Source organism: Dryobates pubescens, chromosome 29 (genome assembly GCF_014839835.1).
Source record: "Dryobates pubescens isolate bDryPub1 chromosome 29, bDryPub1.pri, whole genome shotgun sequence".
In the NCBI taxonomy this organism is placed as follows: domain Eukaryota; kingdom Metazoa; phylum Chordata; class Aves; order Piciformes; family Picidae; genus Dryobates; species Dryobates pubescens.
In genome coordinates, this window is record NC_071640.1 from 10,935,173 (window position 1) to 10,951,819 (window position 16,647).

A 16,647-nucleotide genomic window follows, 5' to 3' on the forward strand; every position below is an offset into this window, starting at 1 on the left:
CTCCCCTGAGCCTCCTCTTCTCCAGGCTGAGCAACCCCAGCTCCCTCAGCCTCTCCTCACAGGGCTGTGCTCCAGACCCCTCCCCAGCTTTGTTGCCCTTCTCTGGATACCTTCAAGTCTCTCAATGTCCTTCTTAAATTGAGAAGCCCAGAACTGGACCCAGGACTCAAGGTGTGGCCTAAGCAGTGCTGGGCACAGGGCACAATGAGCTCCCTGCTCCTGCTGGCCACACTGTTCCTGATCCAGGCCAGATACCCTTAGTGTAAAGGGTATCTGTCTAAATCTCCCCTCTTCATGCTAAAGATGGCAAAGCTCTGTGGCCCATCTCCCACCCCAGGCTGTCACACCAGCCACAGCCACAGAGAGTCTGTCTCACTGGTCAAGATCCCACAGGGTTGGAGGAACTTGTGTCCATCTCTCCCAGACTGCCCATCTCCAGCTGGCTGAGCTGCTTAACCCATCCCAATATGCAGGACTTAGGAGTAAAGAGTGGCTCCATCAATCCTGCACAGCTAAAGCTGCTTCTGCTTCCTCCTCATTGCTCTAAAGAGGGGAAAATTAGAGCTCCCCTCAACCAGCTGCCAAGGCATGAAAGCACCACTGAGAGATTGATCTCTCAGCGCCCAGCCAGGCTTCACAGTGCCTTTTATCACTGAGCATTGCAGGAAGATGCTTCAAATGCAAACCAGATAGGGGATACATCTTGTCTTTCTAGAGAGAGGAACAGCACAGAGGTGAAGCCTTCAATGCCTCTGCCTTCCTTTTGTCTTTCTGTTCAGCTTGTGCTGCTTTCACTTTGATTCCAGCCCATCCAGCCTGAAATGCTGGGAGTGCTGCAGCTGGGCAAAGGCAGCTCCAAGGAGGCAGGCACAAAGGCAGCACAAGGAATTCAAAAGCACCAGCCTGCTGCAGCTGCTGGGGGGAAAAAAATCAGGCTCTGTTCATCAAGCCTCTGTTCATCAAGCCTCCACCCCAGAGTCAAAGAAGAGGCCCCAGAAAATTCAGATGGAGGTCTCTTCTATCAGCCCTACATGGCAGGCTTTGCTGTCTCTTGCAGTTCAGCAGAAGGACAAATGAGAGAACTGGTTTGGATGGAGAAGACCTCCAAGATCACCCAGACCAGCCAGCAGCCCAACCCCACCATGGCCACCAAACCATGGCCCCAAGGGGAAGTTTAGGCTGGAGGTGAGGAAGAAGTTCTTCCCAGCAAGAGAGGTTGGCCATGGGAATGTGCTGCCCAGGGAGGTGGTGGAGTCCCCATCACTGGCTATGTTCAGGAGGAGACTGGATGGGGTGCTTGGTGCCATGGTTTAGTTGATTAGGTGGTGTTGGATGACAGGTTGGACTTGATGATCTTGAAGGTCTCTTCCAACCTGGTTAATTCTATTCTATTCTATTCTATTCTATTCTATTCTATTCTATTCTATTCTATTCTATTCTATTCTATTCTATTCTATTCTATTCTATTCTATTCTATTCTCCTGGGCACTGGTGAGGCCACACCTTGAACACTGGGTTGAGTTTGGGGCCCCTCACTCCAAGAAGGACACTGTGGTGCTGGAGCAGGTCCAGAGAAGGGCAACCAAGCTGGGGAAGGGTCTGGAGAGGAAGTCCTCTGAGGAGCAGCTGAAGGAGCTGAGGCTGTTCAGCCTGGAGAAGACCTCCAAGATCACCCAGTCCAGCTGGCAACCCCACCCCACCATGTCCACCAAACCATGGCCCCAAGTGCCACATCCAATCCCCTCTTGAACACCTCCAGGGATGGGGACTCCACCACCTCCCTGGGCAGCCTGGCCCAGTGCCTGAGCACTCTAAAGGCATTCCAGCTGGACTAACCAAAACCACACAGGAGCAAAGGATCCACACTCCACAGGGCATTTAGCTTAGTGAGATGAAGCTCACCCTGGAACCCATTGCTCCTGCCCCTTCTGCAGGGAGCTTCCCCCACAGCTCTTGCCTGCAGGGATGGCTTTGCTAAAGAGGGCAATGGGCTAAGAACTACACACACACAACTCAAGGGTGGGGAGACAAAGGCACAGGTTGCCCAGGGAGCTTGTGGCTGCCCCCTCCCTGGAGGTATACAAGACCAGGTTAAACAAGGCCTTGAGCAACCTGGGCTGGTGGGAGGTGTCCCTGTCCATGGCAAGGGGCGTGGAACTGGGTGAGCTTTAAGGTCCCTTTCAACCCAACCCATTCTGTGATTTCATGATTTATTTTTCACCCCCCTGACTTTCCCCTCCTTTTTGAGCACAAGCTGGGGAAGGACTGCAAGCAGTGGGGAAGGAGGAAAAGCAGTGGGGAAGGACTGGAAGCAATGGGGAAGGACTGGAAGCAATGGGGAAGGACTGGAAGCAATGGGGAAGGAAGCAGAACTGCACATTTTTATCATGATGCAGCTCTTCTGCTGCAAATAATTAACAGCAGCCAGAGTCAGATCACAGCAGGTAGCAGTGAACTTGGAACAAATGTGCAGGGAGAATGAATGATTGTCTCTGTGAGCAGGGAGAAGGAGGACAGAAGAACTCTTTGCTGTTATGACAAATTAATCAGCCTGATTCTTCTCCAGCCTCTGCACAGGCTGCAGCCTGGAGGCTTTATGAGCTCAATCTGGTAAAAAAGTACCCAACCTCAGGACTGGAAAACATGTCCTGAAAGTCAGCAGAGCAAGACAGGTGATTCAGTGAGGTGTGGATGAGCCTGGGCTTCAGCAAACTCCTGGCCAAGCTGTCAGCCCCTGGCTTGGGCAGCAGCACTCTGAGCTGGGTTAGGAACTGGCTGGAGGCTGAGCCCAGAGAGTGGTGGTGAATGGTGCCACAGCCAGCTAGCAGCCAGGCACCAGTGGTGTGCCCCAGGGAGCAGTGCTGGGCCCCAGCCTGTTCAATATCTTCATTGATGATCTGGGTGAGGGCATTGAGTCCATCAGCAGTAAGTTTGCAGATGACAGCAAGCTGGGGGCAGGAGTTGATGTGTGAGAGGGTAGGAGAGCTCTGCAGAGGGACCTTGCCAGGCTGGACAGATGGGCAGAGGCCAACAGGATGGCATTGAACAAGTCCAAGTGCCAGGGGCTGCACTTTGGCCACAACAACCCCAGGCAGTGCTACAAGGTGGGGGGCAGAGTGGCTGAGAGCAGCCAGGCAGAGAGGGACCAGGGGGTGCTGGTTGATGGTAGGCTGAACATGAGCCTGCAGTGTGCCCAGGGGGCCAAGAAGGCCTGCACCAGGAACAGTGTGGCCAGCAGGAGCAGGGAAGTCCTTGTGCCCTGTGCTCAGCACTGCTGAGGCCACACCTTGAGTCCTGGGTCCAGTTCTGGGCTCCTCAGGTTAGGAAAGATGTTGAGCTGCTGGAAGGTGTCCAGAGAAGGGCAACAAAGCTGGGGAGGGGTCTGGAGCACAGCCCTGTGAGGAGAGGCTGAGGGAGCTGGGGTTGCTTAGCCTGCAGAAGAGGAGGCTCAGGGGAGACCTTCTTGCTCTCTCCAACTCCCTTGAAGGGAGGTTGTAGCCAGGTAGGGGTTGGTCTCTTCTCCCAGGCAAGCTGCAGCAGAACAAGAGGACACAGTCTCAAGCTGTGTCAGGGGAGGTTTAGGCTGGAGGTGAGGAAGAAATTCTTCCCAGCAAGAGAGATTGGCCATGGGAATGTGCTGCCCAGGGAGGTGGTGGAGTCACCACCATTGGATGTGTTCAGGAGGAGACTTGATAGGGTGCTTGGTGCCATGGTTGAGTTGATCAGCTGGTGTTGGATGATAGGTTGGATGTGATGAGCTTGAAGGTCTCTTCCAACCTGGTTAATTCTATTCTATTCGGCACTGGTGAGGCCACACCTTGAATACTGGGTTCAGTTTTGGGCCCCTCACTCCAAGAAGGACACTGTGGTGCTGGAGCAGGTCCAGAGAAGGGCAACCAAGCTGGGGAAGGGTCTGGAGAGGAAGTCCTCTGAGGAGCAGCTGAAGGAGCTGAGGCTGTTCAGCCTGGAGAAGAGGAGGCTGAGGGAAGGTCTCCTCCCTCTCCACAGCTCCCTGAACGGGGGTTGCGGTGAGCTGGGGAGCAGCCTCTCCTCCCATCTAACAAGTAATAGGATGAGAGGAAATGGCCTCAAGTGGCACCAGGGGAGGGTTAGGTTGGACATTAGGAAAAACTTCCTCACTGAAAGGGTCATCAGGCACTGGAACAGGCTGCCCAGGGAGGTGGTTGAGTCACTGTCCCTGGAGCTGGTTAAGAGATGCTTGGATGAGGATCGTAGGGCATGGTCTAACACAGATGTTAGCTTCTGGCTGGACTTGATGATCTGAAGGCTTTTTCCAACCAGGCAATTTTATGTTTCTGATTCCTCCCAGGAGCTGATCTAACAGCACAAAAGCCTCAGCAACCCAAGATACAACAGCCTGAGGCAGGAATCCCCCAGGGAGCCTGGAGGACACCCAGGGGGATTGCTCAATGTGCCCCTGCTCAGGGAGCATCACCCTGCGATGCAGGCTGCTCCAAGCAGTGATGAACAAAGCCCTGACCCTTGTTCTCCTGCAAGGTGCCAGCAGGCTCTGGAGCTGCATCCCTGTCAGGCCCCTGCTGGCACAAAGATGCTGCATCCATTCTGAACACCTGCCTGCAGGCCAGGCACCAGGGGGCTCACATAAGGAGAGGCAGATGCTGCACATCTCAGGACAGAGCAGGCCTGGATCATGTCACAGATTGCATCAGATTGGAAGGGACCTTCAAAGGTCATCTTGTCCAACCCCCCTGCAGGCAGCAGGGACACCTCCAGCTAGATCAGGCTGCCCAGGGCCACAGCAAGTCTGAGCTTGAATGTCTCCAGGGACAGTGCCTCAGCCACATCCTTGGGCAACCTGTTCCAGTGTCTCACCACCTTCATTGTGCAGAGCTTCCTCCTGAATCTGCCCTGCTCCAGTTTCAGACCATTGCCTCTCATCCTATCCCCACAGCCCCTTCTGAACAGTCCCTCCCCAGCCTTGTTGTAGGTCCCCTTCAGATATTGAAATGCAGCTCTAAGGTCATCCTGGAGCCTTCTCTTCTTCACACTGAACAACTCCAACTCTCTCAGCCTGTCTTCATAGGGGAGGCTCTTCAGCCCTCTGATCATCTTTCTGGCCTCTTCTGGACCCTCTGCATCAGGTCCATGTGTTGGGGGCCCCAGGGTTGGACACAGCACTGCAGGTGAGGTCTCCCCAGAGCAGAGCAAAGGAGCAGAATCATCTTTGTCCACCTCTGGCCCTGCTGCTTTTGATGCAGCCCAGGTTGCCAGTGGCCTTCTGGGCTGCAAGTGTCCATTTCTGGCTCAGGTCCAGCTTCTCATCCACCATCACCCCAAGGCCTTTTTTTCCAGCAGGGCTGCTTTCAATGTCATCATGCCCCAGCCTGTACTGATATCAAGGGCTGCCCCAACCCAGGCACAGGACCTTACACTTTGCCTTATGTGCAGGGGGCTCCAAGAAAGCTGGGGAGGGACTTTTGAGGGTGTCAGGGAGGGACAGGACTGGGGGGGATGGAGCAAAACTAGAAGTGGGGAGATTGAGATTGGATGTGAGGAAGAAGTTCTTCCCCATGAGGGTGGTGAGAGCCTGGCACAGGCTGCCCAGGGAGGTGGTGGAAGCCTCATCCCTGGAGGTGTTTGCAGCCAGGCTGGAGGTGGCTGTGAGCAACCTGCTGCAGTGTGAGGTGTCCCTGGCCATGGCAGGGGGGTTGGGACTGGCTGAGCCTTGAGATCCCTTCCAACCCTGACCTCTGATTCTTAACAGGGAAAGTGATTTCCAACATCAGCTAGAGAATCACAGAATTGTTTGGGCTGGAAGAGACCTTTAAGATCTCTTCCAACCCAAACCTTTAAGACTGAGTCCAGCTATTAGCCCAGTGCTACCAAGTCTGGTGCTAAACCATGTCCCTAAGCATGTCTCTTAAATGCCTCTCAGCACTGCCCTGGGCAGCCTCATCCAGGGCTTGACAGCACTTTGGGGGAAGAAATTGTTCCTCAGGTTGGTGTTGGATGATAGGTTGGACACAATGATCTTGAAGGTCTCTTCCAACCTGGTTAATTCTATTCTAGTCTAGTCTAGTCCTTTCCATTCCATTCCAATCCATTCTATTCCATTCCAATCCATTCTATTCCATTCCAATCTATTCCATTCCATTCCAATCTATTCCATTCCAATCCATTCCATTCCATTCCATTCCAATGCATTCCATTCCAATCCATTTCATTCCAATCCAATCTATTCTATTCCATTCCATTCCAATCCATTCCATTCCAATCTATTCTATTCCATTCCAATCTATTCTAGTCTATTCCATTCCATTTCAATCTATTCTATTCCATTCCATTCCAATCCATTCCATTCCAATCTATTCTATTCCATTCCAATCTATTCCATTCCATTCCAATCTATTCCATTCCATTCCATTCCATTCCATTCCATTCCATTCCATTCCAATCTATTCCATTCCATTCCATTCCACACCAGAGTTCCTTTCCTCTTTTCCTGTTGCTTGCTACTTGTGAGAACAGACCAACACCCAGCTGGCTCCAACCTCCTTGCAGAGAGCTGTAGATGCCCCTTGAGGTCCCTTCCAGCCCTGACAATTCTATGACTAAACCTCCTGAGATGCAAAGTCCTGGTCACACTTCGGCAGAGAAGATGCAGAACAGCCATGGCGATGCCTCACCTGGCTCGGTTCTTGCAGCCAGATGAGTAAACTCTTTCCTGGCCGGTCTGGAAAGAGCTCAGGCTTCACCATGAATATTTGAGGCCATGGCAGGCAGCATTTTTCACACTTGAGTGCCACAGCCTCTCGGTATTCAAATGCATCACCTCCAGCAGGCTGCCCTCTCTGGCCAGCTCTCCTGCTGGCTCACCACCCTCACCGCTCCCTGACAGCATGCCAAAAGGCACTTAGCCTTGAAAGAAGCTCAATCATCTTCCTCACAGCATCCCATGGTAACGTTTATCCTCTTTGCATTGTGCAATCCAAAGCAGCAGAGCACTCACAGACAGATTGAGGAGCATCAGCCAGCTCATTGCCAGCCAAAACGAATACCCAACACAACAGCCAGGCAGGAGGAAACTCCAGAAGCCCAGCACCAACCCACAGAGCTGGGAGCAGGGGTGGGAGGAGGCTGAGGGCAGGGAGGGGAACAGCAGCAGGATGAGTGTTGGGAATCATAGGATCATAGGATCATAGAATCAATAAGGTTGGAAAAGACCTCAGAGCTCATCAAGTCCAAGCTGTCACCCAACACCTCCTGGCAACTAAGCCATGGCTCCAAGTGCCACATCCAGTCCCTTTTTTTTTAGCCAGGTGGGGCTTGGTCTCTTCTCCCAGGCAAGCAGCACCAGAACAAGAGGACACAGTCTCAAGTTGTGCCAGGGGAGGTTCAGGCTGGATGTTAGGAAGAAATTGTTCCCAGCAAGAGAGATTGGCCATTGGGATGTGCTGCCCAGGGAGGTGGTGGAGTCACCACTCCTGGAGGTGTTTAGGAAGAGCCTGGATGAGGCCCTTGGTGCCATGGTTGAGTTGATCAGATGGTGCTGGGTGAGAGGTTGGACTTGACGATCTCTGAGGTCTTTTCCAACCTGGTTATTTCTGTTCTAATTTGTTTTATTAACACCTCCAGGGATGGGGACTCCACCACCTCCCTGGGCAGCACATTCCAATGGCCAGTCTCTATGAAGAACTTTCTCCTCACCTCCAGCCTAAACCTCCCCTGGCACAGCTTGAGACTGTGTCCTCTTGTTCTGGTGCTGCTTGCCTGGCAGAAGAGACCAACCCCCACCTGGCTACAACCTCCCTTCAGGGAGTTGCAGAGAGCAAGAAGGTCTCCCCTGAGCCTCCTCTTCTGCAGGCTAAGCAACCCCAGCTCCCTCAGCCTCTCCTCCCAGGGCTGTGCTCCAGACCCCTCCCCAGCTTTGTTGCCCTTCTCTGGACACCTTCAAGTGTCTCAATGTCCTTCTTAAATTGAGGGGCCCAGAACTGGACACAGGACAATGTCCCAGTGGGGTTGGAGTCTCTCCAGAGCAGGAGACTCCACAACCTCCCTGGGCAGCCTGCTGCAGGCCTCCAGCAGCCTCACACCAAAGAAGTTTCTCTTGCTCAGCCAGAACCCCCTGGGTTCCAGTGTGTGCCCATTGCCCCTTGTCCTGTTGCTGGACATGCATGAAGGGGACAGTGCAGAGTGAGATGACCCATCTCACCTCCTCTCTTTCCACAGTGCTCAAAGCTACACCACTGCCCTTGGCACAACCAGGTGGAGAACAATTCAGCAGAGCCTTACCCTGATAAGACGCCCAGCACCAAGTTGAGCATGAAGAAAGAGCCAATGATGATGAGAGGGATGAAGTAAAGCCAGTTCCAGGTATTTCCTGCAGCATCATTTGTCTGGAAACAAAGAAAAAGGGAAAAGAGAGAGCCAAATATTAGTTCACCTCAGAAACAAAATGCCCACAAAACTGCAGGGCAGAGGGCAGGGGAGATCATAGGATCATAGGGGTTAGAAGAGACCTCCAGAGATCACCAAGTCCAACCCCATGCCAGAGCAGGACCACAGAATCCAGCACAGGGCACACAGGAACACATCCAGATGGGGCTGGAAAGGGTCCAGAGAAGGAGACTGCACAACCTCTCTGGGCAGCCTGCTCCAGGGCTGTGTGACCCTCACAGTGAAGAAGTTCCTCCTCATGCTGAGGTGGAACCTCCTGTGCTGGAGTTTATATCCATTGCCCCTTAGCCTACCCCAGGGTGCAACTGAGCAGAGCCTGTCCCTGTCCCCTCCCTCTTGAGACCCAGGCCTCAGATTGTCCTCAGATTTCATAGAATCATAGTCAATAAGGTTGGAAATTACCTCAGAGATCATCAAGTCCAAGCTGTCACCCAACACCTCCTGACAACTAAACCATGGCACCAAGTGCCACATCCAATCCCCTCTTGAACACCTCCAGGGATGGGGACTCCACCACCTCCCTGGGCAGCACATTCCCATGGCCAGTCTCTCTATGAAGAACTTTCTCCTCACCTCCAGCCTAAACCTCCCTTGGCACAGCTTGAGACTGTGTCCTCTTGTTCTGGTGCTGCTTGCCTGGGAGAAGAGACCAACCACCACCTGGCTACAACCTCCCTGCAGGGAGTTGCAGAGAGCAAGAAGGTCTCCCCTGAGCCTCCTCTTCTCCAGGCTAAGCAACCCCAGCTCCCTCAGCCTCTCCTCACAGGGCTGTGCTCAAGGGTTTCCCTTGGGCTGTCCTTCTCTGGTGGGTTCTGTTATGTCCACCAGATGGAATGGCAGCAGAAGAGCTGATGAAGCAAGCTGATTGCCCCATCATGCACACCACGAAGTGCCATGGCCACAGGTTTCTTGAACACCTCTAGAGATGATGACTCCACCACCTCCCTGGGCAGCCTGTGCCAATCCCTGACCACTCTTGCAGCAAAGAAACTTTCCCTGATCTCCAACCTAACCTTTCCCTGGCACCACCTCAGACCATTTCTTCTCATCCTGTCTCTTGTTACCTGGGAAAAGAGATTGACCCTCACCTCACTCCAACCTCATTTCAGGGAGCTGAGGCGAGCAAAGAGGCCTCCCCTCAGCCTCCTCTTCTCCAGACCAAGCAGACCCACCCCACCAGGGAGCAGCCAGAATCTCCCTGAGATGGGCTGCAGCTAAGGCAGAGTGTGGCACCCTGCCCAGAATCCGCGCCTCTACGCCCAGCAGGAGAAGACAAGAAGTCTGCAAGACAGGGAGGCCTCTTCAGAGTGCCTGCACTGCCTCATCTGCTTGCTCAGCACTTTGGGCTTCTGTCATCCAAACCCATTTGAGGCTCCCTGAGTAAGCAGCAGGCTGGATTAAAGGGAGGGGAGAGTGGTTTAGGCTGCGCTCAAGTTTCTGCATTCATCAGCCACAAGGGAGCTCTTCAAGAACTGCTGAGAAGTGAAATGCCAAGTGGCTGAGGAAGGAGAAAGCTCTGCTCTTGTCAGTGAAGAACACAGCACTTTGAGAGCCTGGTGTTGAGTGGAAGGGGAAAAGAACAAGGAAAAGACCTAAGGACATTCTCCTCCTCCTCTTCCTCCCATGAATACAGAGCTCACCTCCTTGTCCAACCACCAAGGCTGGTGGAGAGCACAGAGAAGGGCCACCAGGCACCAAGTGGCCACAAATGCATTCACCCCATCTGCTACTGCTGTCTCCTACCAACTACCTGTGGTGCTGGTTGGCCACCACTCCCAATCCTATTTGCAAGTTCAGTTCTGCTTGCAGGAGAGTTCACACAAGGAGGTCTCTACAATGTGCTCAGTTTCACCACACATGTGCTTGATCACAGAGTTAGGGTAGGGTAGGGTAGGGTAGGGTAGGGTAGGGTAGGGTAGGGTAGGGTAGGGTAGGGTAGGGTAGGGTAGGGTAGGGTAGGGTAGGGTAGGGTAGGGTAGGGTAGGGTAGGGTAGGGTAGGGTAGGGTAGGGTAGGGTAGGACAGGACAGAGAAGAGCAGAGCAGAGCTGAACAGAACAGACCAGACCAGGTTGGAGGAGACCTTCAAGATCATCAAGTCCAACCCATCATCCAACACCACCTAATCAACTAAACCATGGCACCAAGCACCCTATCAAGTCTCCTCCTGAACACCTCCAGGGATGGTGACTTCACCACCTCCCTGGGCAGCACATTCCCATGGCAAATCACTCTTTTCATGAAGACTTTCTTCCTAATATCTAACCTAAACCTCCCCTGGCACAGCTTGAGACTGTGTCCTCTGGTTCCAGTGCTGCTTGCCTGGGAGAAGAGACCAACCCCCACCTGTCTCCAACCTCCCTTCAGGGAGCTGGAGAGAGCAAGAAGGTCTCCCCTGAGCCTCCTCTTCTGCAGGCTAAGCAACCCCAGCTCCCTCAGCCTCTCCTCACAGGGCTGTGCCCCAGACCCCTCCCCAGCTTTGTTGCCCTTCTCTGGACACCTTCCAGCAGCTCAACCTCCCTTCAGGCAGCTGTAGAGAGTTATCAGGTCTTCCTGAGCCTCCTCTTCTCCAGGCCAATGTCTCACCACCCTCAGTGTAAGGTAAGCCCAAGCACCCTTCAGTCAAGAGGGACATCTGCACCCAGAGCAGATTCCAACCTGATCTAGAGTGGTTCCAGGGAGGGGGCTCCTACCCCCATCCCTATTTGCACCCCTAGCACTGATACAACTAAATATCTTTGGAGACATCACTCTGTGGTTCAGATCTGCTTCAATCCTTCCTCCAAGGGACATTTGCTCCTGAGCTAACACATGACAAGCACTTCTGCAAATAGCAAACACCTTCAGAAATATCCATGTCAGTTGATCAGTGACTCAGTTGAGAGCAACTAACTAACCCTACCACCAACCACCCCTGCCTGAGGCAAAACCAACACGTGGCAGGCAGATGGATCTGAACTAAAAGCCAGGCTGGGATGAGAGCAGAACCACAGAATGGTAGAGGTTGGAAGGGACCTCTGGAGAGCATCCAGTCCAACTCCCCCCCCCCCCCCCCAGCTAAAGCAGGGTCACCCAGGGCAGGTCACACATCCAGATGGGTCTTGAAAGTCTCTAGAGAAGGAAGAACAGGGAAAACTCTCTGCAGCTCAATCTCTCATGCTGGGGTTTTAATGGCTTTGGTTGTCACCCCACCCCAGCAGCATCACTGCTGTGCTCACCACTTTGTCTCTCCAGTCCTCTCTCTGGTTTTAGCTGGTTCCTCTCCCTGTCTCTCTCTTGTATCCCACACCTCTATGGATGAGGTGTTCTTCTCTCGAGGCTGAGAGGACTGGGGCTGTTCAGTCTGGAGAAGGCTGTGCTCCAGACCCCTCCCCAGCTTTCTTGCCCTTCTCTGGACACCTTCCAGTAATTCAACATCTTTCCTGACCTGAGGAGCCCAGAACTGGACACAGGACTCAAGGTGTGAAGGGTTGGCAGCAAATCTCTCCCAGAGCCCTCGTGGACCTGCAGCATCTTTCCCAGGGCTCCCAAGCATGCTGGAAGCCAGTCACAGTTCTTATGGCATCATGCTGAGATGCATCCCTGGAGGTGTTCAAAAAACATGTGGACATGGCCCTTCAGGACATGGTTCAATGGCCATGGTGGTCCTAGGTTGATGATCTTAGAGGTCTCTTCCAACCAAAGCAGTTCTGTGATACTATGGTGAATCAAACCAGGTCTCTGCCAGGAAGACCAAACTCCTCTCCTCCAGGGAAAGACCCCAGAATCCTGCAGAACCTCTGGCTGCACCAAGCAGAAGAATCATAGAATTGTTAGGGCTGGAAGGGACCTCAAGGCTCAGCCAGTTCCAACCCCTCTGCCATGGCCAGAGACACCACACACTAGGATCAGGTTGCTCAAAGCTTCATCCAACTTGGCCTTAAAAAACCACCAGCCCTATGTCCCACACAGCCACTGGGGTTTGGGCTGGGACCCAGCTCCAGGCTTGCTCCTTGAGCAGTATGAACCAAGAGGTCAAATCAATTTTTATTGTTCCAGCTAAAACATGGTGTGACACCTGGCTGCCACTGCTACTAGCTCCTAACCACAGGTCTAACCAGACAGGGACGAGGATCCAGAGAAGAGCCACAGAGATAATCAGGGGGCTGGAGCACCTCTGCTATGAAGACAGCCTGAAAGAGTTAAGGTTGTTCAGCCAGGAGAAGAGAAGGCTCCAGGGAGACCTTAGAAGGGGTTACAGGAGTGCTGGGGAGGATCTTTTGACAAGGGCTGGGAGTGCCAGGATGAGGGACAACGACCTTGAGCTGGAAGAGGGGAGATTAAGACTGGAGAGGTGGAAGAAATTCTTTAGAGTGAGGCTGGGGAGACTCTGGCACAGGTTGCCCAGGGAGGCTGTGGATGCCCCATCCCTGGAGGTGTTCAAGGCCAGGTTGGATGAGGCCTTGAGCAAGCTGGGGCTGGTGGGAGGTGTCCCTGCTCATGGCAAGGGGATCAGAACTGGCTGAGCTTTAAGGCCCCTTCCAACCCAAACCATTCTCTGATTCTGCAGCACAACCTGCACCTGCACACCCATCACTCCACTTCTGTCCCAGCAGAGCACCAAAACAGCTCTCCCTGCCTCTCAACCAGGAGCCATTCTGCCTCTGACAGAAGCTTCCTCTTTCAGCCACTTTTTGACAGGGCAAACAACCCTGAAGCAATGGCCCTTAAGATCTCCAAGGGAGAAACTCTGCCACCACTTTGCTCAGCACACCATCCATCAATGTGAAAAGCAAGCAATTAAAGGGCTAACACCTCACCCTTTGGAAGTGCTTCCAGAGTGGGGTTCAATAAAGAAGGGACCTAATTGGACAGACCCAGCCAGAGCTGAAACCCCACAGACCATTAGCTCCTTGCCATGGTTTTAATCAAATTGTAGAGTACACCTTGAGTTTACTCACTGTAATCTAATCAATGGCAGAGCCTGACTTATTTGGGGCAATTAAAGTGTACTCTGCTCTTAGATAAGTGCTTTTGCATTGAGAGAACCTCTCAGCTGTCTTCAAGAGATGAACTCCAGTCACCCCTCCTCTGATTTGGCTCAATTCACTCCTCCCCACTCCTGTTAATTAGCTATTTCTGGGTGATTCATCTCTATCTGTTCCTGTCCTTAGGCTCAGGTGAACACAGGCATGGCAAAGAACAAACCCAACAATACTAAAAGCATGAACAATGAGCACAGGGAGCCCTACTGAGGCAGCATCTCGTCTCCAGGCACTACATAACTCCTGCCAAGCTCAACAGAGAGAAAAAGACCTGGCAGGAGAATGTCTGAGGGCAAACACACAGAATCATAGAACAGGTTGGATTGGAAGAGTCCTCTGAGATCATCCAGACCAACCCTCAACCCAACACCACCATGGCCACTGAACCCAAGTGCCATGGCCACAGGTTTCTTGAACCCCCCCTGGGATGGTGACTCCAACACCTCCCTGAGGGGGTTGGTCTCTTCTCCCAGGCAAGCAGCACCAGAACAAGAGGACACAGTCTCAAGCTGCACCAGGAGAAGTTTAGACTGGAGGTGAGGAGAAAGTTCTTCCCAGAGAGAGTTGTTGGCCATTGGAATGTGCTGCCCAGGGGGGTGGTGGAGTCCCCATCCCTGGAGGTGTTCAAGAGGGGATTGGATGTGGCACTTGGTGCCATGGTTTAATAGTATCACAGAATCACCAAGGTTGAAAGAGACCTCAAAAATCATCAAGTCCAACCTGTCACCACAGACCTCATGGCTTGGCCTCAATGATCTCTGAAGGTTCCTTCCAGCCTCTACCATTCTGTGCTTCCTCCCCAGTGCAGTGGGAAAGGCCCAGCCTGCTCTCCTGAGCTAGCAGAGCAAACCCCCCAGCTCCACATTGAGAGGCTGCTCTTCAGCTCTCATTTTGGTGGTCAAGGTGTGACCTGCCCTAGGTGAGCTTCCTCTGGCAGTAGGGTCCATGATCTCCAGAGGTCCCTTCCAACCTCTACCATTCTATGATCCTAGGAACTGAAGCAGAATAAAAAGCATAAAAAATAAGCCAAGTAAGTTTTTTTTACAAGTCTCATATAGAATTCACAGAATTGTCAGGGCTGGAAGGGACCTCAAGGCTCAGCCAGTTCCAACCCCCCTGCCATGGCCAGGGACACCTCACACCACAGCAGGTTGCTCACAGCCACCTCCAGCCTGGCTGCAAACACCTCCAGGCAGGAGGCTTCCACCACCTCCCTGGGCAACCTGTGCCAGGCTCCCACCACCCTCATGGGGAACAACAACTTCCTAACATCCAATCTCAATCTACCCATTTCTAGTTTTGCTCCATCCACCCCAGTCCTATCCTCCCTGACACCCTCAAAAGTCCCTCCCCAGCTTTCTTGTAGCCCCCTTCAGATCCTGGAAGGCCACAATTAGGTCTCCTCAGAGCCTTCTCTTCTCCAGACTGAACAGCCCCAACTCCCTCAGTCTGTCCTCATGGGAGAGCAGCTCCAGCCCTCTGCTCATCCTCATGGCCCTTCTCTGGACACATTCTTCCATAGACTTTTTTGAGCCATAAACTCCACCAAGCCCTGCACTGAGGAGGTCTCTCTTGCTTTCCAGGAGGCTCACAGCCAGGTGTGAGCAGCTCCATCTCTCAGGTGCTGGCTTCTATCAAACAGCAGAATCTTCAAACAAACCTTTTCTCTTTTTTTTTTCCCCCTCCCCTGGTCCCAGTTTAACTACAATCCTGGCACAAAGTCAGCCCAATAACTTTGATTCCTGACTTTCAGATGTTCCAGGCCATTAGCAGAGAGCAGCTGGTGTCCAGCCCTGCAGGGAGAGGACAGTAGGGGGTGGGGAGCGCTGCCCATCGACCCTTCTGAGCACAATGCGTTTGGCAGAGAGGTGACTTCCCCTTGCTGCTGGGGGCTGTTCCACCCACGGGAGGGAGAGGACAGAGCACCTGCCTGGGCTGCTCATCTGTGTGAAGGGGAAAGCTGAGACAGGCTGCTTCATGAGATCAGTGGTCAGCCCGAGCCCCACTCCCATGGACAGCCAGCCAGGGTTGGATCGGGGTTCAAACACAGAAACATAGAATGGTCTGGGTTGGAAGGGACCTCCAAAGGTCATCTAGTCCAAGCCCCTCTGCAGTAAGAAGAGGCATCCTCAAGTAGCTCAGGTTGCTCAGAGCCTGTCAAGCCTCACCTCAAACACCAACAAAGCTGGGGAGGGATATGGAGCACAGCACTGTGAAGAGAGGCTGAGGGAGCTGGGGTTGCTTAGCCTGCAGAAGAGGAGGCTCAGGGGAGACCTTCTTGCTCTCTCCAACTCCCTGAAGGGAGGTTGTAGCCAGGTGGGGGTTGGTCTCTTCTCCCAGGCAAGCAGCACCAGAACAAGAGGACACAGTCTCAAGCTGTGCCAGGGGAGCTTCAGGCTGGAGGTGAGGAAGAAATTCTTCATAGAGAGGGAGATTGGCCATTGGGATGTGCTGCCCAGGGAGGTGGTGGAGTCACCATCCCTGGAGGTGTTTAAGAAGAGAGTGGATGAGGTGACAGGTTGGATAGAATAGAACAGAAGAGAAGAGAACAGAACTAACCAGGTTGGAAGAAACTTTTGAGATCAAGTCCAACCTATCACCCAACACCATTTAATCAACTAAACCATGGCACCAAGCATCCCATCAAGTCTCCTAAACACCTCCACTGATGTCGACTCCACTACCTCCCCAGGCAGTCTCAAAGGTCTTCTCCAACCTGGTCTGGTCCGGTCCGGTCCATTCCATTCCATTCCATTCCATCTGCCTTGAGCATCTCTCCATCTGGGACCAGGTTGCTCAGAGCAGGTGAGAGGGTGACATAGATGACGGTGCCAGACTCTTTCACTGGTGCCCAGCAATGGCACAAAGGGCAACAGGTGCAAGCTGGAGCCCAGGAAGGTTTCATCTCAACATGAGGAGAAACTTCTTCGCTGTGAGTGTGACAGAGCCCTGGAGCAGGCTTCCCACAGAGGCTGTGGAGTCTCCTTCTCAGGAGGCTTTCCAAAGCCATCTGAATGTGTTCTTGTGTGGCCTGGCCTGGGTGGCCCTGCTTTGGCAGTGAGGTTGGCCTGGATGATCTCTGGAGGTCTCTTCCACCCCCTAACATTCTGTGCTGCTATGAAATGCATAAAATCCACCCAAATACTCTGGGTAAAACCCTAGAAGCCAGCAGCACTTCTGCTGCAG

General features: G+C 53.1%; 1 protein-coding gene across 1 annotated transcript in view; it reads right to left on the reverse strand.

Annotated features, from left to right (window-relative positions):
* CACNA1B (calcium voltage-gated channel subunit alpha1 B) overlaps window positions 1-16,647 on the reverse strand; it is a 432,602-nt gene that overhangs the window by 216,919 nt on the left and 199,036 nt on the right. The window contains exon 7 of the mRNA XM_054174438.1: window positions 8,275-8,378. Within this exon, the coding sequence (XP_054030413.1) occupies window positions 8,275-8,378 (104 nt within the window). The remainder of the gene's footprint in view (window positions 1-8,274; window positions 8,379-16,647) is intronic.